The sequence below is a fragment of the Myiozetetes cayanensis genome, unplaced genomic scaffold, assembly GCF_022539395.1.
Source record: "Myiozetetes cayanensis isolate MyiCay16 unplaced genomic scaffold, myiCay2020 scf2-11, whole genome shotgun sequence".
Taxonomy (NCBI): Eukaryota; Metazoa; Chordata; class Aves; order Passeriformes; family Tyrannidae; genus Myiozetetes; species Myiozetetes cayanensis.
In genome coordinates this window covers 16,840,743-16,865,559 of record NW_026087411.1, presented here as the reverse complement: position 1 = coordinate 16,865,559, position 24,817 = coordinate 16,840,743, and the positions used below count along the sequence as shown (strand labels likewise).

Below are 24,817 nucleotides of genomic sequence, written 5' to 3'. Positions count from 1 at the left end.
TATGATGTAAGTTGGTTGTTGTAGACGTCCTGACAAAGCCGTAAGTTGAATTTGGGCTCCAGCTTCATTCATCAAGACTTAGAGTGAGGTCTGTTGGTACGCTGTGGGTAGTCTTGAAACAGCAATATAAACTGATAATTCCCATGTTTAACGTTTTTTACTTCTCACTTTCAGTAAGTCATTGAGCAATATGAGAGTACTTAACTATAGAGCAACATCAGCTCTTCAAAAATTACTGATTTCCCTGAGGGGAGAGTTGGGTAATTCCTACGAAGGGGACAGTTCAAACTCACTCTGACAGCTGTGGCTTCAGTCTTTAATAACCTCTGTGGAAACAGCATATGTTTCCTAAAATATGATCAGGTCCCAGTGCCTTTTGAAAAAGGAGTTCAAATCCAAAGTGGTTGCTAATGGTGCAGATCTTTCCAGGATCCCCTGAAGGAGAGGAGGATGTGGAGAGATAGATGGAAAACAAAGGTGCTGTCAGAGAAAGAAGGAAATGTGCAAGTCGTATGGTTTGAGGATAGCTCAATAGAAAAGAATTGATTGAGATTGCTGCTAATGGATTTTGAGAGGAAGTAAAGAGACTGGTCCGTGTCTTCTGGCTCTTCAGTAGCTTAACCAGTGGCTAATCCGTGGTTTGCTTCCAAAAAAAACTTCAGGCCAGTCACTTAAGTATGATTTTGTCAGTCTCTGAAGGAGAACATGAGAACTGGTTGGCTCAAAGTTCCCTTTTGCTCCAACCCAAGCATCACAAGGAGTGCTTTAGGCTGTGTGTGTAGCACTCAGTTATGCAGCACAAGCAAGTACATCCCAAGCTGTCTCCAACCTTGCAAGTACGGCACGGCAAGATACATAGGGACAGGGCTTTCTGAAGAGGCAGCAGGTTGCCCTTTGGGGTCTGTAGGAGAGCTCTGCTGTGGCTGTCCTGCAGTGAAATCTTAATGTGAATTCAGGTACTGCTTCTCCTGCCAGTTTGTCCAACAACAGAGTAGGATCTGCTCTCCTGAAAGCAGGCACTGGTGCTGCTGGAACCAGCATACAAGGAGCCTGTCCCCAGGGCCAGGCTGAGAAGAGCAGCATAGTGACAACCACTGAAGGCATTGCTTTTGGAGTACATGCACTGAGTGGAGCTGGATGAGTGGGTAGTCCCATTTCTGTCAAGAGCACTTGAAGGACTTGTCAAGACATTAGGTCCCATGACATCCTCTTCTTTTTTCAGGGAAGGCATGTTAAGGAATGGCTTCTGATCTAAATATTAAACTACCAAAAGTAGCAACTTATAAACGTTTAACCTTTTTATCATTATTTAGCATAGCTGGAGGATCTGTTGTACAGTGGCTCACAAACATTAAGATAGTCCATGCAGTTTATATGAATGCAGTTAATTGAAGGAAGCCAACCTAGACTTACTGACTGGTAGTCAGTGTAAATTCTTTGTGACTTGTCTGAGCTCATGCAGGAAAGAAGATTTTGAGAAAAAAAAAAAAGAGCATAAGTCACCCAGCCTGGTATTTTAGTCATAAAATGATGACATTCTGTCCTCACCCCCCTTTGGTTTTGAATTAGAGAGAAGTGGGGGGAAAAATCCCAAACAAATAATTTTGATATGAAAGAGACCTCTGGGCACATCAAACTTTCTCAATACCATAAAGAGTTGTACTCCTGTTCTTAAATGAGGCATGCAGTGTTTGTAACTATAGAGGTCTCTGCTTCAGCTTTCTTTCTGGAAGACTGTTACAGACCTCCCTTTATGAATTCTGGGGACACAATGACATAATTGTCTACTGAAGTGTTAGTAGCCAATTTATATCCCACTCAGTGTTTTGCTTAATTTGCTTTTATATATGTGGTGAAGCCCCTAACTTAGTCCATTATACTCACACTCCTTCTGTTATGCCCACAGAAAAATAGTCTCCAGTGTTGTGGAGTACATGCATCTGAACAAGAGCTTGCGTGTGCTTTTACTTTTAAATTAATGCCAGGCTGCTTCTCCAGAAATGGTAATTTTGGAGATGCAGCAGCACCGATGAGAAGAAATGCAGATGCCACGGTGAGTTGCTGTGGTGAGTTTCATTTGTTCCAGTGTGAAGGTACCTTGCAGACCTGTAGGCATTGCGGGTCCCTTCCACAGAAAGTGAGATACACAGGTACAGTCTGAAGGCAAGAAGGAATGGCTTCCCAACAACCAAATGGGGAAACTACTGCTTCCCCCACCCCCTCATCTAATTTCATAACATGATTAATGCAGCAGGACTCAGACTTCACAAGAAGGTGCCTCAGTGACTAAAATGCACACTCTTCTGCCAGCTGTCTGTGCTTTTGTTCCTATTGCCAGGGCCTGCCTAGGGCAGATGAGAAAATGACACCCTAGTATCTGTCTCCTGACCCCAGGATGCAGCACTACCTGCTCTGTGCTGACAAGACTTTGAATGCCTTGGTTAGTAGGTGATGTAACCCATGTCTTAATATCATCTGCAGCAATTAAGGGGAAATGGGAGTGTGGAAGTGCTTTCTGCAGCATTTTGGCGCACACCATTAGGAGCAGTTGCCCAGCGTGACCCACGGTGAAAGCAAATGGCATCAGTGAAGCCAGTTTAAAGATCTCCCTCCAGCTGTGCTAAGCAGGTGAGTCAGCAGCACCTAATGGCAGGTTGTGGGCAAGGAGCTCAAGTGTTTTTGGTCACCCTGCCTGTTTGTCAGAAGAGCTGTGTCATTTCCATGTCACCCAAGTGCAGACCACAAATTTGCCAGGATGGTAGAAGGCTGTACTGAAAACATGGTGTATTTGTGTGCACACTGTCAAATGGCCCTGGTGGGGCTTTGCAAGCAAGGTCGCGTTTGTGTGACTTAGAAATGGCCTGCAAGTGAAAAATTAAAAACCAGAACATAGAGATACTGCAGCATTTATTGAAGGCCAAGATGTAAAAGGTCTTTTAAAGCAGGAATCATAATACAGTGTAGGTTGTTGCCCTTTCAGCACAATGAATGGCAATAGCTTCTGTTAAATATTTTCCAAATGCAGCTGTTGGAATGAAATGGAGTAATACCCAGCATCATGCTGTTGAAAGCTGAATTCAGCCATCACACCTGGTAATTTTAAGCTGATCAGCAGGAGGTATTTGGGGCAAGGGAAAATCTCTTTTAGCTTTTTAATCTGTTTTCTGGTTTTATCACCATCTACAAAGATGCCCTGAAAGGCATTCGGTTTTTTGGTTTCCTTTTTCCTTTCCCTTTTAGAAATTCAGGCTCTTGAGGACTGTTGCAAAATGTGATTGTGTTGTAGAAAACTTTCCATCCCTCCCCTGAAAATCCCTTGCCTCAGTGAAAGCTCTAGCATCGGGGTGGCGCTGGGCAACGCTGCCTTCAGCCCAGCCAGACCTGATGACAAGGTTTACAAAGCACAGCAGTAAAAACCTGCTGGTGATCAGTGTCCTCTGTCAACTGTGGAAGTCTCAGTGTCGCCACTCCTGGCTGAGCATTAACATACAATCTTTGGAACAAGGCAGGCATAGCTGAAATACAGAAAAATATTACTGTTGTTAACATGTTATTGTTTAGCTGAAGCTGGAAGGTCTGGTCCATGTCAGGCCTTTTGGGTGGTGGAGGTGTTTTATTAAAGGGGAAAATTGTAAAGGGTTTAATATTTTGGGGGTTTTTGTGTTTGAAATAGATTATTTTTGTCGCTTTTTGGTACTATTTCCATTAGTTTTATGCCTACACTGCTTTGCATCTGTCTGGTGTAGTAGCTTTCTTTTGAGCTGTGCAGTATGTAAAGCTCTCACTGAAGTGTCTTAAGCCCTTTGGGGGCTAAGGGAGGGGAAGGCTGTTTTAACAGCCTTTCAGAATGACCTGAAAAAGGGGCTGAAATGCAAGCTAGGCTTTGTCTTTTTTTTTATTTTATTTTTTTTTTTTTTTTTTAACTCTGCTACAATGTACATGGAAAGCCCGGGGAATTTTTAAAGGATTTTACTAAATTTGTTTCTTCGCTTAGAAACTCGCATTTTCCCTCTTGAGCACAATGGATTTTATTTATTTATGTATTTTAAGTTGTTTAGTAACATGACCTATATCCTGCCCCTCTCAGCCTGCCAGAGTGAGTTCGTTAGCAAATTAAAAACACAAATTAAACTCTATTCCTTGTCTCAAGATACACATTTTTTATGTTTTGTAGAATATTTGGCTTCGCTTAGGTGCTTTTATAGAGGTGCAAACAGGCATAGCATCCATTTTACATTACACCATTGTGCTGTTGGCAATATGTTTAAGATGTGACAGAGACTTAGCCTTGACACTAAGTTGTACCGTTAATTTATTTTGAAGCTCAATTTGCATTTTCATATATTTTAAAAAAAGGAAATTTGGTTGGTATAAGTAATAATAGGTACTATTGTCAAAGCTGAACAAATCTGAAGAATCTGGTCCATTTAAGGCACTTGTGGTTCATGATAGTATCTCCATGTTTATATTTTTTGATGGATAAGCTTTAAAATTCACTCTGGTGCAGAGATCTAAGGAGGTTGCACAAAAAAAACATTACTACTGCTCAAAGGAAGCTTTCAGAGGTGAGATAAGAAGGCAGGCCAAGACAAGGAGCTTGTTGGGCAACAGCCACCCACGGTCAGGGGTTTGTTGGCTTTCCCTGGCACTGGGTGAGAACAAGTGAGACCTTGACCTTCAGGCCTTGGGCTCAGTGAGCGTTTCAGCTGCCTCCCAGGAGGAAGAGCGACACAGACCGTGACGGCAGGGCCAGGGCTGGCTGTGCTGGGTTTGTTATCCCTTACTCCACCCGGAGCCTCACCTTTGCAGTTGTTTATGAAAAGCAGAGGCAAGGAAAACAGGCAGAGTTCAGCAAAAGGTTATTAATGAAGGAAGATGGATATAACACAGGGACTGCTTAAAGATCTGTGGATAACGTGGCTACTTCGGGGTGACCCTTCGTGACAGCCTACCTCCCCACCCTCCCTGAACTGCCAGTCACCCATTCCCCTTCATCCTTCATCATAAGACCAACATGGAATTGCTGGTGCAAGTCCAGAGGAGGGCCACAAGAAAGTTGGTGCTGTTCAGCCTGGAGAAGAGAAGGTGGTGTGAAGACCTCGTAGCGGCCTTCCAGTATCTGAAGGGGGCCTACAGGGAAGCTGGAGAGACTCTTCGTCAGGAACTCTAGTGACAGGACAAGGAGTAATGGGTACAAACTGAAAGGGGAAATTTAGATTAGATATTAGGAAGAAATTCTTTACTGTGAGGGTGGCGACACACACTAGCACAGGCTCCTCCGAGAGATTGTGGATGCCCAATTCCTGGAAACGTTCAAGCCGGGTTCGATGGGGCTCTGAGAAATCCGGTCTAGCGGATGATGCCCCTCCTTGCCCATGGCAGGAGGGGCTGGGGTCAGGTGATCTTTAAGGTCCGTTCCAACTCCTTAACTACGATACTCCCGCCAGGCTCCAGGCGGCCCGGGGGGGAGAGGGGTAAAAGCACGGTTCCTGTGACAAGCGCTGTGCCCCTTTCCCCCGTCTCCCCCTCAGTTCCCCTTTCCTGCCCACCAGGCACCGCCGGGCTGGGGCCGCGGGACGAGCGGCACCCGCCGCCCTTTCCTCACACCGCCCGCCCCGCTCCCGCCCCGCCCCGCGCGCGCGCCCGCCGCGCGCCTGGCCCCGTCTCCTCCCCAGAATGCTCCCGCGCCAGGCAGCCTTTGAAAAAGCGGCGCGGCTCGTTCAAGATGGCGGAGCTGGATCAGCTGCCCGACGAGAGTGAGTAGGACCGAGCCCTGCTCCCGCCGCCCCGTGCCCCGCCGGGACGCCCGCGCCGCGCCCCCGCCGCCCGACCGCCCTCCTCCTGCCCACCTCTCCTTCGCGGGCGCCGTGCGGGGCCGGAGCCCGAGCCTCCTCCCTGGCAACCGGGCCGGCCCGGCCCCCCCGCCGCCGCCGCCGCCCCTCCCGGGCGAGGCCCCGGCCCGGGCGGCGGGCGGGGAGCTCCGTCCCGAGGGTGCGACCCCCGCTGCCCCCGGGAGTGCCGGGGCTGGGCCTCCCGCCCCGCCCGGGCGGCACCTGCCGGGCGTGCGGGGCGGGCAGCGGGAGCCGGGCGGGGCGCGGTGACAGCCCGCCCTGCCCGCGGGGGTCGCGGCACTGCGGGGGAAGGGGCGTCCTGCCCCGGGGAAGGGGCGAGCGACCCCCGCCCCTGCCCCTGCTGTCGCCCTCGGGGGCAAGGAGGGCTCGTGTGTTCATAGCCCGTGCTGGGCACGGTGCGAGCGGCTCCGCGGGCCGGGGGGTCAGGGCATGCGTTTGGGGGTCACCGATAAATGTGCAGGGAAGAACTCGGAGAGCCTGTGTTGTGTGTCAGCACATAAAAGCTGGCTGTATAGCAAGAGACCGTATATAGGCACTTGTTTTCATAGGTGCAGATCTGTACATCTGCACCTCGAGTGCTGTGTCTGGTTCTGGGCCCCTCAATTCACGAAGGATATGGAAGTGCTGGAGCAGGTCCAGAGAAGGGCAGCAAAGCTGGTGAAGGGTCTGGAGCACAAGTTCTGTGAGGAGCTGCTGAGAGAGCTGGGGGTGTTTAGCCTGGAGAAGAGGAGGCTCAGGGGAGTCCTTATTGTTCTCTACAACTACCTGAAAGGTGGCAAGGTGGGAGTCGGTCTCTTCTCCCAGGTAGCCAGCGACAGGATAGAGAGGACAACTGTCTCAAGCTGTGCAAGGGGAGGTTTAGGTTGGACACTATGAGAAATTTCTTCACTGAAGAGGTGATTGGACACTACAATGGGCTGCCCAGGAAGGTGATGGAGTCACCATCTCTGGAGGTGTATAAGGAAATGCTGGACTTGGTACTTGGTGCCGTGGTCTAGTTGACATGGTGGTGTTCAGTCATAGGTTGGACTCGATGATCTCAGAGGTGTTTTCCAACCTAATTGATTCTGTCACCTCCATAGGGTTTGTGTGGATGTTGTTTTCAACGAGCATGAGGATTAGATAAAAACTTAGTGTAGGTGAAAACCAGATGTGTTGCTGCATATATGGATTCATGCACAAGGCACTTAAGTGTTACAGAAGAGGAAATTATTCACTGTAAAATGTGTATATGCGCTACCTTGACATGTACTCTTACAAACGGTCAACTCATACCAAGCGAAAACTAGGGCATTTGTAGCTTCAATAACTGCACACAACAGGGTAGACAAATTTTTGGTGATACTGTTCTGTGGATCACCATGCAAGTTCATGAACATACCAACTTTATCCATATCCAAAGATTTTCAGAGGGGGGTGACTCAGAGTGGAAATCTTCCTTCTGGTTACTCTGTATGTGTCTTTGTTACAACTCCAGCAACTATCAGGAATAAAATTGGTTAGTGTGCCCATGTGGCTGGTGTCATTGTGTTAACAGAACAGATTTATGAAGCATCATGATAAATTAGGATAGAACTGACACTCTCAGCTTAGTGTAAATGTGGTACAGCATACAAGTCAAGGGCCAGTTGAGAAGACCACAGTTAGTAATTAGCAGCAGTTTGTTGATTATTGAATGAAGTTTCCTTCTTTTCTAGAATGAACAGTGTTTAAGTTACTGTTCCACCCATTATCCACTGCACGTTTCAAGAAGTTAACATGAAGTATGAAAAATAACTTTTTTGTCTCTGCCTATAGTGGCACCAGGAAGATTTGACAGGTCTGTTGCTTCACCTATAGTAGATCCTGTAACAGTGTGACTCAGTTTCCCTTAGGATTGGGCTGTACTGGAGAGCCTTGCCAGCAGTATCACTGGTACAGTCTCCGCTTGGCAGGTAAAGCAGACAGTGTGTGTATTTGTGAAGATAATAAGCTTCTGCTGTGTTGACTTGACCCTAAGGTTTGTATTTACCTAAGTTTGGTGCAAATAGGGGATATTTTCCGTCAAATAGGGAGCTTCATGTTTTCTGTAGTGTCGTGAGCTGCTAGAATGTGAAAGTTTCAAAGAATGCCTCATGCTTCCAGTCCTATTCTGTCCAGTTTTGGTGATGTGGATGTTTTCAGATTACACTATTGCCACACATACTTCTTTCATTTCCAGTCCTATTCTCAAAATGAGGATGTAAACTTAGTCCTGACTGATTGAACACTAACTTCAATCTGTACCTTAATTTGTTTGGGATGCTAACAGTAAGCATTGCAAAATTGATTTTGAAGTATTCTATAGTGGTGTAAAAATAAGTTCCTAAAAAAGTTAGAATAGTTCATGGCTAACAGACTTTCAGATTTATATATCATACTTGTGAATTTTCTCCAGCATAGTTTATAGTAGACCATAACTGAGTTTTCACGTAAAAAGAATTATGAGCAAACACGGTGTACTCAGCGACAAGAAAACTGAAATTTCGCTGTTATGGTGAGAACCACGCAGTTTCACTTTCAGATTGGATATCTGATGAAGTGGAATTTGTCCCAGAGTATTTTAATAGCACCTACTTGCCCTCTTGTCAGGTTCTGTAATGCAGCTGGGCGGTGACTGTTCCTTAACCGAGGAGGGAGATGAATGTAATGCACAGTTGTCTCTGCCAGACTGCAGAGGTGATGGGTGTCGAAGTGTTTGACTTTTACTGTTGTCCCATTCTTCTCTAAAGCTGATATTCTGACCTTTTTAAATGGTAAGAGGCACACTGCCAAGTTCACACTGGCAGCATAAAAAATGAAGATGGCAGTGCATATTTTTATATGTGTTTCTTGTAGTTGAGGCCTTTTCTTAGTAGGGCTGCCAAGGAGGAGGGATGTAGTAACTCAGGATGCAACAGAGTGCTGTGAAGAAAGAACAAATCGGTGGCAAATCCTCTACCTGAAAAATTCCACAATATTAAAAGCCTCAATTGCAGAAGTACTTCCAATACTAATAACTGGGTTCATATTTTGAAGACAAAATTTGATTCTGTAGACTGTTGGGTTGGTGCCCAACGAGTGACTAATTTTAGTCAATGCGTTTTTTTTCCCCTGTTCTTATCTCCTGGTAACTTTTCAGCGGAGGTAATTGGTGGGCAGCCTTACTGCTGCAAACCAGATGGCTTTTTCTCTCTGTGTCAGAAGAGGGAAACAGTTGATTGTATTGGAGTGTACATAATGTTGCCCCATCTCTTCCTCCTCGTAATAGCGATCTTATTTGTGGATTACTTGGTTATAAAGTTCACGCAGTGGAGCTGAGGGGGGGCTCTGATAAAGCAGATGTGACTGGAAGATTGTCCTGGTCCCAGTGGAGGCAGAGCTCTGCAGGCACAGCACAGGCAAAGCTGCGTCGTGGTGTGTCCTTTGGCACGAGCTGGTAGAGGGAGGAGGATACCTGGAATCGGCTCTATAAAAGTGAGATTTTTGACAGAAGTGAAAGGATTCTTAGCCAGCTCAGAGATCAGGAGCACGGGGCCAGCAGTGAACCATCAGAGCACAACGTGTCTGCGCTGCGTGTGGGCAAACACCAGCGATTGACGGGTGAATCAGAGGAAGGAGCCAGACTGCAGAGGTGATGGGTGTCAAAGTGTTCAACTTTTGCAGTACAAATACTGCAAACAGTAGGATATTGCCAAATACCACGTATTGCTAAGAGATTACTGTTTCTAGGGGTTTGTGTTTTAGGAGAGAAGGGAAGTGGATAAGGATCTTTCTGCATGGCCGTTTATCCCATGGGCAGGGGCTGCAGCATAAGAGCGGCACTTCATGCAGAAGTTGTTGTCTTTACCCCCAGCACAACATTATGCTGTGGTTCATACCCTGCCCCTACATAACCAGGTGCTCTGGCTACGTTCTGATGCATTCCTGGATAGCTGCAGGAAGGATATGGCACACCCTCTTACTGCTTTGGTTTTCCAGTCCCAAGGGGCCATGAGCCTAGCACTGCTGTGCTCTGGATGTTTGACAAAAAGACAGCAGAACTGTGTGAGATCACAGCATTTGGGAGAAGGTTCCAGGTTAGTTTTGTGGCTCCTATATAGCACCCACAACTAATACTTTACAGGATTATTTGTGCTGCATACCTTTAAAATTGTATGTTACCATGGTATCAACATATTGTCCCTTATGAGAACACAGTGTTTCAAAAAGAGGGCTTTGGTATTGTGGTTATCGTCTGCACAAGTCCTGTAGAAGGGTTTGCGTGGCTGAAAAATTTACTTCCATCCAGTTGTTAAATCAGGATTTGGAAATACACATATGTCAGTGTATTAGTGGAGTCATAAGGTGAGGGAAATACTGACTCATGCTTGAAGCAAAAAGTTATTATTCATTTATTTACCTCTTCAACAAACACAAACTTTCAGGGAAGCTTTAAAAGCTCCCCAAAGCCCCTTTTCCCTCTGATGTGTGCTTTTTATTTTCTAAGTTTTCCTGAATAAGCTATCCTTATAGTGCCCAATCATTTGAGATGCTTCCTTTTTTGAAACAGCTTGTGCTGTGCTTGTGTAGATGAATGATCTCTTGGAGGGTTAATGACTCAGTCTATAATAAAGACTCATGTTTTTCCCTTCTTCTCTGTGAGTTTCCTCTGTCACACCATTTTTAGTGCTGTCAGTGTAGTTTAATTACATAGGTTTTTGAGGTAGTCATGCCATCAGTGTTAAAATAACTGCTCACCTGTGCAAATTTAGACAAAGTAGCATAATGATCTGGAGAGGAAAGGCTTTACATTATGTAATTGCTTATCAGGATCCTAGAATTTTCTGTATTGATTTAGATATGCCCCTTTGTCCCCACACATTAGTAAAATCAGTAGCTATGGAACATCCCTGTGGTTACTTGTAACATTTATTATCAAAATTATAATAATTGTTACAAGTTCCTTATTAAAAAATATGAAAACGTTTTCAAAAATGTAATGTGTTTGTCTGTGTTCCTGTTTAGATTTTAAGATCAGCAGTTGAGAAGCCGTATTTAAGCTGCTTTGCTTCATGGTAGTACTGAAAATTACATCAGGGCATCTGCAACTGCCCATATTGAATTGTGGTTGAACTCCTCTGTTGTTCAGTTATGGTGTTTTCAAATGAACAGCAATAGGTACTTGTTTTTAAACTTAAACCTGACTTTAATCTTTGAAAAAGGTAAAAGCTTTTCTGCTTTTCTTCCGTGCCTCAAAGCCTATGTCCACATCAGAAATACGTTTTGGAGGGCAAAATATCAGAGATCTGGTTATAATCTGTTCAGAAGGCTTCTAGAGCAGTTAGAAGAGGGTTTTTTTAAGTTCTCTTCATTGCAATGCTCTGTTTGTCCTCCCCTGTACTGGGAGAAGGAGGCTGGGGCTGGAGGAAGGATTCCTGGTGACTGTGTGTGCTCGGAGGGAGCAGTGGTTCAGGACTGGAGGAGCTGTCCATCCTCAGGAACCCACGCTGGCTGCTGCTGAAGCCACTGGTTTCTGACTAGCCAAGTGTGAAAACAGGGCCCTAATCTCACAAGGCCTGGCAAAGCTGGGATTATTTTAATGTTGATTTTTTTTTTCCCCCCCAATTTGGTTTTACATGGACTTCCTGAAAAACACTTCTTGCAAGCGTTATAAAACACATAAATATACTTGTTCCTGACTCTTACTTACTGATGAGCTTCCTGTTATCATACTATTTAATACCTCATAATCTAGCAGAGTTATTTTTATTGCACCACATCTGTGGTGCACATATTTTACAGAATCGTTGGGGGGTTTATAATGGCCAGGAAAGGCCATTATAATCATCTTAGATTCTTCATTAAGCATGCTATGATACTTGTTTGGAATTTCTGTGCACCAGTTCCATGCTTCCTTTTTAGCTATAGTTTTCTTGTTAAAAATGTATGTGGACTTGGTGTTTAGGATTTTGAATTATAGGGAGCTCAACATGCCCTTTCTTGGTATAGTTATGTACCATCTGTTAAACTTTGCATTCATTGCTAACCTGAACTTAACCAGTGTAATTTTTTAAAAAAATAAGTCTAGTTGTGCCTTTCGTGTAGGGTGTAGAGCTGTCCGAATTATCTTCTTTGTGGATACTTGTGATCAGTGCCACTCTTGACCTTCTTTGGGAAGAACAAGGTTAGAGTGTCTTAACTTTCTTGCAAAAAAGCATGTTTTTAGATCTTGGAATTTTTTTCTTAGATCTCTTCTGAATCCTTTCCTAATTTTTCACTTAGTCAAATGTGAATACTGTATTCAGGTAATTAATTTACTAACAGCTTAGGCCAAGCAATACTCAGTAAGGTACCAAGACAAGACTAAGCCATTTGTACAGTTTGCATTGGCACAGTGTGCCAGTGTAGCCTACTGAAAACAGGCCTACTAATTCCCGAGCCACTGCTGTGCTGAGCTGGCCGTACTTCCTCCCTAGGTTGAGGGGTTTTTTACTCTCAGTGTTAAGAAAGTCACCTCCAAGATCGTTTGAACCAGGAGGAGCTTGAAGTAGATTTTGGTTGTAATACCCTAAAGTGATTCATAGGCCTGATTTCTTCCTTTCCACCCATTTGTTTTTCAAAGTGTTTCTGGAAATGAAATATGTGTCACTGTCATAATATGTATTTACATTCAAGTGTGTGTGTGTGTGTATTCTAATTTAATCTCTGTTTATAATTAAAATGCAGGTTAAAAAGACTGCCTGTGATTATATATTTGTTATTCAGAACAGGAGTATACATGACTACTGGCATTTAATGTAAGACTGAGATATTATAAATGTAATCTTTATTTTAACTAAAATGTTGGATAGTTTTAATAAACATAACAAACTGCATCACTTCACAATTTTTATAGTTTCTGAAATGCTTCTGTCTGTATTAAACATTGGTTTTTTAATTGTAACACAGTATTGCTTAGATTATCATCCTACTTGCTGGTTTTGTGGCCCTGGTAGTATGTACAGTACTGCCAAACCAAATGGAAAAAGTAGGGAGATGTACTGTATTCCAAGCCTTTCAGGTAAAATTAAGCTTCTGGACCTCCCCGTTGTCATTTTGATGTCCTAGATGTATTCTAAAGCTTTAAGCTACAGAAGTGTTGGTGTTAATTTTCTGCACCTTCTTACATTAAAATAGCTTAGTTTAACTTTTGAACTTCCATAGATCAGGAATTTCTTATCTGGACACTTGGATTCCTAAATAGATATGCCCTGGTTACATTACTTTAATTGCAGGTTAAGTGAAAACAGATGAGCAGCCCTGTTCTAGCATGTCTGTTGATGTCTGTTGAAGATTAACTATCACATGTGGAAAACTCCTTGGCAACTAAAGCTGTTTTGGAGTGGTAATCTTATAAAGCTCTAAGGTGGCACATAACCTTCTGTGTTATCACCTCTTCACATATTGTTTCAGATGCCAGGGGTCTCATGCCCTGCTCTGCTGGCCCAGCGTCAGCCTCACAGGTGAAGCATCTGAGGGTTAGCGAAGCATCTCAGGCACTTCAGCTGTGAGATTGACACCACCCCCAAACAAAGCTTTGCTGCATGTTTTCTTTTGCATTGTTGACATAGCCTGGACTGAATTGATTGAACTTGATTCACATGAGGAAGATAGTGAGAAAAAGAGGGAAATGACTGTATGTTTGGTCTTACAAATATAGTTTATCTTTCAGAGCAGTGATCTGTTCTGGAAAGGCAGCGTCTCCTTCATTGGACAGTCCTGATGACCCTGCTCCTGACTCTCTATCCCCAGTGGCATGTACTTTTCCCATGTTCTTAAACTGCATATAATTACTTATCTCTGCACACATTTCCCACCATCCCCTATATAAATTTGGGGGACACAGTAGTTCTTTACTGTTGTTACTGTTACAGTTCAGGGCTGTTTATTCTTGGTTGATAGCAGAGTACCCATGTGCAAGCATGGTGTACAGCACTGGATTTTTAGCATGAAATTAAAAAAAAAAAATCTTCTGATACCTTTAACATACAGCTTAGTTTCAAGAGCTGAATTCACTGTGAATCAGATAACCATAGAAGCATGTTCCTATACCTGTGGCTGATAGGTCTACAGCCCAACAAAGGGGATACATCAGAAAAGAAATGTGCAAGAAGGGCAACAGTATAGCCCAAGTGTGTCACCTTCGTTTTGATGTATTATCTGGAGATATGAACATCTTGGGAGATACTTAGGTGGAGGCCCTTTAAACCACCAGGGAGTCAAAACTAGTTCCATTTTATATCTTAAACTCTTCTTTAATCTTTCAAAAAAAAAAAAAAGAAACTTTCTTTTTTCAATTGAAGTTTGCTTTGTGGTTTGCTTTTTCTTAACACATGGCATAATAAGATAGCAGCAAACAAAATACTATGATGAAGAAATAAGGAATCTAGGGTTGGTTTTTTTTTTTTTTTTCCTGCTATTGCTTCTCCTGTATTCTCTTCAACAGTCCAACCCAATCCAAAATGCTCACTTCCCCAGAAAGGGACAATATTTCTTCTTTTGGCTCTGTGATATTCCCTGGAAGGGATCCTCTAAGAGGCAAGTATCTCTGGCATTGTGAGGTTAGTGGGGTTAGGAGCTAGATAAAGGGCAACCACAAGAAAAGGAATTTCTGGACCTTTGAAGTCAGAAAGTTCTTGGAACAGCAGTTTCAAAGAGAAGCCGAAAGAGGGAGTGGAGAAAGTGAGAGGAAAAAATGTTTGCCATACTGAAACATAACAGGAAAGATAAAGTTGACTTGAGGGAAAAGCGTGACTGCATTGTCATGCAGAAATATCTTTCCCCTCTGCTAATGCAGCTGTTTCAAACAGCTCTTTCTTCGAGAGAGATTTGAAAATTCCAGGGCGTGAATGGTCAGTGTAGTCAAGCCCAGGTTTGTTTTTCCTGTCCCAGGAGCATTGCAGAGGTCCTAGAGATGCAGTGCAAGGGGAACAGTGAAATTCTGATGTATTTATTACACCATTTGAACACTTTGAGCAAACAAGTGATCCTGTCTGCATTTATGAGATCTGAATCTGCTGCTTTTCTGAATAAAGTGGTACCACCAGGGGGCAACTAACTATCCATCTTCCTCCTTCTGAGCATAAACTACTCCTTTTGTGGAAATTTTGGGCATCGAAGAACTTTGAATTGGTAGAAATCATTAAAAAAGAAAAGTGTTCATTAGTTTCCTTGTCAGCTGTAAAATGTATTTGTAACTTCTGCAAGCAAGCAGCCAAATGGAGGTATGTAGTGTGGGCATAAAGCTTGTTCAGAATTTGCTGTGTTAAATATAAGTGCTTAACATCCAAAGTTGTTTTCTTGATGTGAAACTAAAGAAAAAAACAGACCATGAACATGCTTTCAAGATTTATTGATAGTAAACGTTTAATGCTGTACTTAGTGCCATGGAAGGTGCACTGGGTTCACTTTCACAGCTGTGGAAGATTTAATAAATTCCACTTTTCTGCCTAAGAATTAATTAAGAATGATGTAGACTCTGCATAGGTTGTATGGCTTGAAAGAGCTGATGATTTACGTTGACTTCTTGATCTATTGCAGGTTCTTCAGCAAAAGCACTTGTGAGCTTGAAAGGTAAGAAATTAATGTGTTATTTACTTGTACCCAATCTGACTTTCGGGTGTACTTCGTTTCTGCATTCACAAAGTGCAAGAAAATACTACCAAAGAAAGTTTTTTGTTGAAATATGATTTGGTTTATTGCAGATATTTGTTAGTTCTCTAGACTAATACTCCTTGGCAGTTGAAACTACATATGTTGTGGTGTATTTAGACACTGCTTTTCTGGATGCAATTCCTGAAATGTGTTTTTTTTCTTTATAAGTGCTGCCAAGGTGTCAGGTTTGATGAGAAGATTGGGATAATCTTTCCTCTCTTGAGGACGAGATGTGAGAAGGATTCTTAGCAAGACCTGTACATGTGACAGAATTTACATTAGGAAGGCATTTCACAATTTCATTGTGTTCTTTGTCAGCAAGTTGTAGGCTAAATCAAAAATCTGCTGCTGCTTATATTTTTTTATTTGAAATTGTCTTCAGGAGCATTTATACAAATTTTGAATACTTATAGTTTACCCAATAATAGAAGCTTCTTTATGTTTTACAAGGCTTCTGTTACATAAGGAAGAAGGCATGGTCTGTTGAATATGTTGTAACTAATATAGGTTTGTTGCAATAAAAATTGTTTTACTTGTTGGTCTGCAACCACTTCATACATTTCTAGAACCAGAAGGTGACTAGGTCTTGTAGAGCTTTACCTTCTGCAGGTTTGTTACAGCCACAATACAGCTGTCTAAATGTGTGTCAACCTGATAGTGGAAGTAACTGATTCCAGAAAAGGAGGTTTCAAGAAAGCTAAACATAGTCACAAGTAAAAAATGTTTTGTTCATGTTTCTCCTTGTACTGAAAACCTCCTTCAGATTTTTTTTAATTATTGTTCAGAACAGTTTAATGAAAATATTGAAATCTAAAATCCAATTGTAATTGAATTCAAAGATGTTGCAAGTAAAAAAAAAATATTTTATTTGTGGATGTTATACTAGCTTTTGGATAGTGGTTATGTTGAAACTTACACATGTATACATATATTAATGACATACTTTCTTCACAACAGAGGGAAGCTTATCAAGTTCATGGAATGAAAAGTACAATTCTCTGCAGAAAACGCACATTTGGAAAAGCAAGAATGCTGGTTCTGCAGTGGAAATGGTAAGAAGTAAAAATGGGCAGCTTCAGAATTAGTAAAATACCGTCATGGAGTGAATGAAATTTAAGGATTGCAAAATTTGGCTGAGATTTATAGTTTCATAATGTCTAAGTGTTAAACTATGTCCTTCACAAGCACTCTGCACAGTTTGAATATGAGAGACAAACATATTTTGTAAATGAATAATTGAACAAATTAAATTGCTGACCTTGTTCAAGACAGCTTGTAATAATTTTCTCTGTGTTTTTTGTAAAGCAAGTGCTGTGTGAAGTATTTGTACTGTATCTACCACCTTGAGCTTAGGGATCACCAATTCTGATCAACTATTTTTGCATCTCAATAAATATCTCACTTCTAATTACGACTGAGAACTGACACATAAAGGAAAGGAAGGAGAAACATCATGATGCACTTCCATCATTGTGCCTTCTGGGGAGCAGATTTTAATAAAGGTAGAGGAATGTCAGTGAGGTGTGTGGTCTTCTCAGAAGTCTCATAGGAGGCCTTACATTAAAGAACAGCCTTGAGGTGGGGGTATGAAATGAGCCTGCAGCTTCCAAGGACATGTCTGGTGTTTGGGTTGACAGTTTTCCTCTCTCATCTTGAAATATTTTGAAATATTCTCTCCCTGTTGTATCACAGTCAAGCTTTTCTTGACTATTCTCAACTTCCTCTACCTTAGAAAATTAAATGATTTTGGTTTGGTTTTGCCACCAGCTTTATTGCACCTGGTTTGTCTACATGTGTAACACTGTGTGCTCGCTTTATTGCACTCTGGAGAGTATATGAAATACCATCTCAATTGCTGTTCAGATCATTCCCAGCACTCCTGGTACCACCTTCTACTACAGTATTTGAGACCAACTTGCCAACTCTCACCTGGTTTTTATTGAAATTAATTTTTTTAGCTGTTTGTTTATTTAAAGGGAAACATATTTGAAAACTGTCATGCTTGCCTGCTCTGCACCTAATCAAAATATCTGAGTAGCATCTAGTGGTGCATTAAGTGATGTGACTAACATCTGTCATATGTAGTTTGTTCTGTAATCTTCTCCCTGGTGTGTATTTTGGTGGGACTCACACAGGTATATGCACACGTGTTGCTATGTGTTTGTGGTGGAGAACATAAGATCTACAAAGTGCAGTTCCAGCCAGATCAGAACTTTGAGATGGCCCTGAGTTCCTGCAGTTCGTGTCAGTTTTCAGCTGTTTCCCAGGAACGCCCATCTCCTCACAGAAACAAGCCTTATCACATGTACTAAGGAACCAAAGTCACTAGCCATAACATTTGTATAAAAACCTTGTCAGTCTTTAGGTGTGTAGGTATTAAAAATATGGAGTCAAACTCTGAATGTAGCTCAGTATTCTATAGAAAGGTGGGGAAAGATTTGAGCAGAGTCTGATGTGTTAGCAATGACCCACGTTGCTGAGATGTGATGGAGTAGTTTGAGTTCCCTGAATGCTGCAATTTTTGCAGAGTTTTGTTGGTTGAAAAACCTTTCCAAAAATGCCTGACCTATTTAGCTAACGTAGATGATGCCTCTTTGCCAGGCTTGTTATTTTGCTCTTGTGTGAGGCACAAACAGTCCAGAATGATGATACATTCTCACAGTTTTGGATAGTTTATTGGAATAGAATTTGGCAGTTCCTGTTGAGGGTTGTAAAACAGTTTGCTTTATCCAGATCATAATGATTTAGTTACAAACTCATTAAGTATCTTTCTTAATAGTGAAGTTTTATTTCACTTTGTTGATTTATTTTGTTTCTGACTCTTGTGAGGGGCTTATATCAGTATTCTTCACCTTGTTGGTGTTGCAGTTTTCATACCCCATAAAAATTTGTAGCACTTTCACCCTCTGTATTGAAAGAAGTCAAATCTGCATTTGTTCTGCCTTTACTTGTCACCTTTGCAAGTAGTTTGAAGTGTAAGGAATGCCACAGGGTGCAGTTTTGGGATTCTGTAAAGGAGACACAGTTCAGTGGTGGCTGTGTCCTGTGCTGGGCCACAAAGTCCTGGAAGGAAAAGCTGCTTTCCCTTAGCATTAAGAGCCAGTTACTCTTTTGTTCTCATTAAAGACACAAGTTTTTTGTCATAGGGTTAAACGTTGAGGAATAACTAAACGTATTTTTTATGGCACACTTACAATATGGTTTCTTGTTTTCACTCAGCCTTCTAATTCTCTCTGAGTTGTAACATCTTAGCACACAAGTTAATTTAAGTTAGCAAAATTTAAACTCTGAATTCTTCTCTTTTCTGATATTTTCACATAACTTATTCAAGCTTTAGTTTCTTCAGACTTCAGCTTCTTAACATTTTGCAGTGTAGGCACCTTCAATGAGTTAAAAACACGAGAAACTCACATCACTTTATTAGGGTCATTAGAAATCCTTGCAAAAAGTTATATGCAGCTAATGTTTTTACTTAGAACATATAAAACAAATTCACTGTTTGAATAAACTGTGGTTTTGACCCAAAATTTAGAACAAACAGATGTACTTATGGCCAAAGTAAGCTTAGATACACAAGCGTTTAGACACCTAACTCTAATGGAAACAAGTGGGAGTTAAGTTCTAAATACTTCTGTGAAACTGGGCCAACAGTATAGTAATGGGTTATAGTTAGCACTGGAAAACCTGGAGTCTTGAACTCCTTCTCTCAATCCAGAGATCTCTAACTGCTGGGAGGCACTATTTAGTGTGTACCATGTGCCTTAAAAAACAATAGGTGGCAAGAGAAATGGCATTTTGTCTCCCTCACTGTGAATTCTGTGCATGAACAGAGAAATCAGGTTTTTCTCCTTATAATTCATTCTTAATTTTGATACATACAGCCCTTCAGAAATTCAAAACGGAGTCGGCTCTTCTGCGAAGAAGATGACAGACAAATAAACACAAGGTCACCCAAAAGAAATCAGAAGGTTGCGATGGTTCCACAGGTACCTACATGTATGGAGATATTTTTACCAAAAAAGGGAACAAGCCTATCTGTCTTAGCTGAAAATTAGAATAGATTTGCTTTTCAAGTTATTTTTTTGGTTCATAAGTGTTCTTGTGAGGAAAGCTGTGGCTTGGAGTAAGCTGCAATTCAAAACAGATGAATATTTTTCTTCCTTACAACTGGTTTCCTCAGTTTGTTTATGGGAGTACCTGTTCTTTGTGATCCTGGATATAAACATGCAGAGCTAGAAAGGATTCCAGACTGGTTGCCCACCATGCTCCTGCAAAAAACCTTATCCTGTAGTCAACATAAATTTATTCACCTTCAGTTAAAAGCTGACTAGGTTTTTTGCACTCACTACATCATTTAGAAGGCTACTACAGAACTGCATCCCTGCAGTTAGGAACTTGCTCTAGATTTGTAGCCTAAGTGTATTTATGGCCATCTATACCACTATACCTTCTGGATCCTGTAATGATAACGTACTCCAGTTCAAACAGTTTGTTTTGCTACTCCTCCACTTGATTGTGTCCTCCTTGATGTAGCATGAAAGAACAGCTGTAATCTCTCTCAGCCTTTATTCGCCACGTTAGACAGGGCAACATCTCTTAGTCTGAATGAATCTACTCTGTAGTACCTTTGTCGTCCAGATCACTTTTCTGTACCATCACCTTATGAGCCTGAATTCACCTCACTGATAAAGCACCGTTTGAACACTGGTCTTATTTGCCTCCTGAACTGTGTGTGCAGTGTCGAATGGGGAAGGCTTAGCACTCGCCATTTTGCTGGGTCCATTTGGTCATAGAGGAGGACCACGACATTGCTCTTCATTACCATGATTTTGTAAGAATAGGAAGACTTGGATAATGTTCTAAACCCAGTTGGTTTGTGCTTAAATGCCTAGTTCAGGAGATCCAACGATTGCTGGATAAATATTTGCGAGGGACTGCAGCTGCCGTAGTTCGCAGATCTTGCTGTCTCACTGGGCTTTGTTTCCTGGAATTCCAGTGGGAGAAACGGAACCTGTACCTAGTGCAGCAGGACCCAGCAAGGTGCCTACCTTATGCTTTATCCTATCATTGCTGCTACTAAAGACCAAAGTATTTTTGAGTGTTTGGGGAAGAATAACAACTGATGTTGGAATAGGGACCCAGTTAAACTAATAGTGTCAAAAAGATGTTGCTTTTTGCAAATAAGTTTTTCTTTCTGTCAGTTAAGACAACCATTGCTGGAACAAAATTACAGGATTATTTTTCTGTAGTCTTGTTTAAACACAGGCCTATGTATTATGCATGCAATCTAAGACAGTGTCTTTTCTGCAGTCTATAAAATAGCTTCCAAGTGTAGTTTAAACTGGATTGCTTATGTCCGTGCTAGTTTCTCTTGCAGTTTTTTAAAAAGCAGACACTCCACTCAAAGCTTTGGCTGAATTACATTCCTGTGCTAGCTTCATCCTCGGCTTAAGAAGAGTGAACAAGAGTAGAAGCACCAGTGCAGATGAGGCAGTTGCTGTTGCTGGCATCTGAGCAACATCATGTATGCTCACCTGAGACAGTGTTCAGTGGTGCCTGAAGGTTTTGAAGTCTGTAGGTATTTTAGTGCCATGCTATTGTTAGCAATAATGTAATTTTCAGTGCTGGAAAATGTTTCTGTTAAAAGAGCCTTGTACAGTGATCATCGATTGTATTGATCCTGCTAAAGTTTGCTGTCTGTTCTGTTTAATTGCATTGCTGATTCAATGCAGTAAGGGTTGTTAGAGATCTGCAACAGAAAAATTGTCATGAAATAGTATGTGCTATTAAAATGTAGCAATTATTAATGTGCAAACTTGTATCAAGAAAATGTGTCTCGATTGTTTGAATACTGAAAAATATTAGGCTGTGTTTAACTGTTTCCATTTTTTTTTTCCCTACATAGAAGTTTAGTACAACAATGTCAACACCAGAAAAGAAAGTATCACAGAAGATTGGTTTACGGCTTCGCAACCTGCTCAAACTTCCCAAAGCTCACAAGTGGTGCATATATGAATGGTTCTATTCAAATATAGATAAGTATGTCTGCTTTATATAATTCTCTCTTATTAGTATAGAAAAAAGTCATTTTCTGAAATTGAGCTGTGTAGTTCCATGTATTGGTTAGGTTCTCCAAAGTTTATTCTAAATTATTAGTTACTGAAAATTATTTCATTTTTTTGGTGTTGGGTTTTTTTAATCTTTTTTATCATGAGCAACATATTTGGGTAGTTCTTTGGAACTACCAATTTTCGAAAGTCATCTGTGGAAAGCCTTCCTTCATGGATATAATTTTCTTCTTTGTCACACCTGCCTCTACCTGATACAAGATTTTATTCATAATGTTTTTAGCATCTGAAGCATGAAGTTATCAGAACACTTAGACTTCTTTGAACCATTGAATCAGTGTTATACAGGGGAGATAGGAAGGTGTCTACTTCTTCATAAGGTGCTACTTCCCTAGAAGGGGTAAATGTTGATATTGGATATTTCTTCCCCATCATCTTGTTTGTACTGTGATCACTAACAGAGCTCCAGGCTGTGACTATTCAGCTTTTATCTAGATATCAGCATCCTTCTTCAATCTCCTAATGTATTTCCTAGACTGTTTTTGCAATTTGTGCCTCAGAATCTTTGGCACTTTTTCCCTTAAGGGCACTAGCACAGTGGTGTAAATAATTTAAAAGAACCATTTTAATTTATCATAGTCATGAAAAACTAAAAATTCTGAAATGTAAAAATCATTATTGGTGAATGGAATCTTAAAATTTACACTGATTGACTAACGGATGAAATACTAGTAATTAATATTCTAAAGAATGGCTTCAGAGTTAACAAGCATTATTTTCCAGAATGTACAAACAAAATAATTACTGGTTTTCCTTCCTATTTTAATCACAATTGCTGTAGCTGTTTTCCTTAACTGGGAAGGCAGTCATAGCAACAGAAAAACATTTTGGCATATATTCATCAGAAGTGGAAAAAATACATGTGCATTTTAGTTAGTTTTAAATTCATCATCCGTAGAGTTTAATTCCTTTGAAAGAAGTAGTCTTTACGTGCTGCTTTTCCTCCTTATTTGAAAAAAAAAAAAAAAACCAAACCTTACTTATTTCTAGTAGTAATTTTAATATGTGACATTTTCAGTTACGATTTTTACAACAGTCTGAGAACTTTACTTTATTCTTAAATAATTGTCTGTGAAACTTTAGGTCTGTCAGTAGACTAGAATTTGAGTTGAGCAGGTAATTCTGAAAACCTCTATGAGAATTATCAATGTGTGCTTGTGTGGTGGGTTGACCTTGGCTGGACAAGGTCATCAAAGCTGCTCTATCACTCCCCTCCTCAGGAGGACAGGGGAGAGAAGATGTAACAGGAGGGTCATAGGTTGAGATAAGGACAGGGAGAGACCACTCACCAGTTACTGTCTTGTAAAAATCAGTGTTAACTTGGCGGAATAGGATAATGAGAAGTAAAACCAAATCTTAAAAACACCTTCCCAACACTCCTTCCTTCTTCTTGAGTTCTGTTCCCAGTTCTCTACCTCCTATTCCCCAGAAGCACAGGGGAACAGGGAGTGGGGGTTGTGGTCAGTTGATCACATGCTGTCTCTGCCGCTCCTTCCTGCTCTGAGGGAGGAATCTTCACACTCTTCTCCTCTTCCAGTGTGGCATCTCTCACATGGTTCACAGTCCTTGATAAATTTCTCCGACGTGGGTCCTTCCCATGAGCTGCAGTTCTTCACAAACTGCTCCAGTGTGGGCCCCTTCCATGAGGTGCACTCCTTCGGTAATGGACTGCTTCACTGTGGGTCCTCCATAGGGTCACAAGTCCTGCCAGAAAACCTTCTCCAGTGTGGGCTCCTCTGCATGGGTCCACAGGTCATGCCAGGACGTGCTCTAGTGTGGGCTTCCCAGGGGTTCATAGCCTCCTTAGGGCATCCACCTGCTCCAACATGGGGCCCTCCAGAGGCTGCAGGTGGCTCCATCGTGGATCTTCATCTACAGGGGCACAGCTGTGTCACCACGGTCTTCTCTGCTCCAGCACCTGGAGCACCACTTTCACTGACATTGGCTTGGTGTCTGCAGAGCTGTTTCTCTCAGATATTCTTACTCCTCTGTCCTGCTGCAATTGTTCAGGGTTTTTTTCCCCTTCCTAATTGTTATCCCAGAGGTTCTGCCACTATCACAGATTGGTTCAACCTTGGCCAGTGGTGGGTCCATCTGTGAGCCAACTGGCATTGGTTCTGTTGGATGTAGGAGAAGCCACCCCTGCAGCCTCCCTCTACCAAAACCTTGCCACACAAACCAAATACAGCTTGTAGTACTTGTAAGATATGACTGTGGTAAGACATTATAATATTGTTTACTGAGAGACTTCATATCTTTGAAGAAAAACTTTGATATATGTTGTTTTGAGTGATGTGATCCAGACGTAATGAAAAACTTAAAGTTTAAATCATAGAGCTGTCAGCTAACAAAATATGGCTCACTGTACAAGTCTCCGAATATTTTAATCCAATTGGTCTCATCCAAAATTGAAATAATCAATTTAAGTGCCATGTCTACTGTAAGTTTTTGAAATATAATATCTCTACATCTATCTTCTGTGGTATTAGATTATTCAAGCTGCTTCAGTAGGATTCTTTCTACGCTGCTGCAAAAGACTGTTTTCTGTAAAATCCTATTGATGTCAGACACTCAGAGACTTCTTAGGACATACTACAGTGAGATCGTAGGTCCTTGGAAGCAGATGCACCTGCACCTCGCTTACACCACATTTTCCAGAGCTTCCAATCTTGTGGATGCTGTGGGTTTACAGTTTGCCTCCTTAGGGACAAGTGATGGTAAAAACAATCCAATAAGATTATCTTTCTCAAAGAAGAAAAAACTCAAACGAAAGAGTTGTTTTTTATACAGATATCTTATGGTAGCAACAATAAATACAGATAAAATGAAACCCTGGTTTATGCTTCCTTGTTTCTTTCCTGAGCCTCATAGATCATTCTTGGTGGTTTCCTTTTCACTTCATGCCACAGCTGCAGATCCTTCTATTGCAAAACTATTCTTTTCCATTCTTACCCAAGTCTCCTTATCTCCATGAACTTTTCCTCTCTCCTGCCACCCCAGACACTCACTTGAAAGCAGTGTTGCTTCCAAGATCCTCTTTGTTCTGTGCTTAGGGATATTCCCTTCCAAACCCCTGCACCCTGCAGAGAGTGGAGAAAAGTGGCTTTATCTAGGATTCAGTTATTCTTTTGTTCTCTCCAGGTGAGATCTATTTCAGTTGCACGT

The 24,817-nt window shown here is 41.7% G+C and overlaps 1 protein-coding gene across 1 annotated transcript in view; it reads left to right on the top strand.

Annotated features, from left to right (window-relative positions):
* Positions 1 to 5,687: 5,687 nt before the first annotated feature.
* Positions 5,688 to 24,817, top strand: part of LIN9 (lin-9 DREAM MuvB core complex component) — a 37,957-nt gene continuing 18,827 nt past the window's right edge. Inside the window, exons 1-5 of the mRNA XM_050316236.1 lie at positions 5,688 to 5,756; positions 15,411 to 15,443; positions 16,482 to 16,576; positions 19,406 to 19,510; positions 21,430 to 21,563. Of these exons, the coding sequence (XP_050172193.1) occupies positions 5,726 to 5,756; positions 15,411 to 15,443; positions 16,482 to 16,576; positions 19,406 to 19,510; positions 21,430 to 21,563 (398 nt within the window). The 5' untranslated portion in view covers positions 5,688 to 5,725. The remainder of the gene's footprint in view (positions 5,757 to 15,410; positions 15,444 to 16,481; positions 16,577 to 19,405; positions 19,511 to 21,429; positions 21,564 to 24,817) is intronic.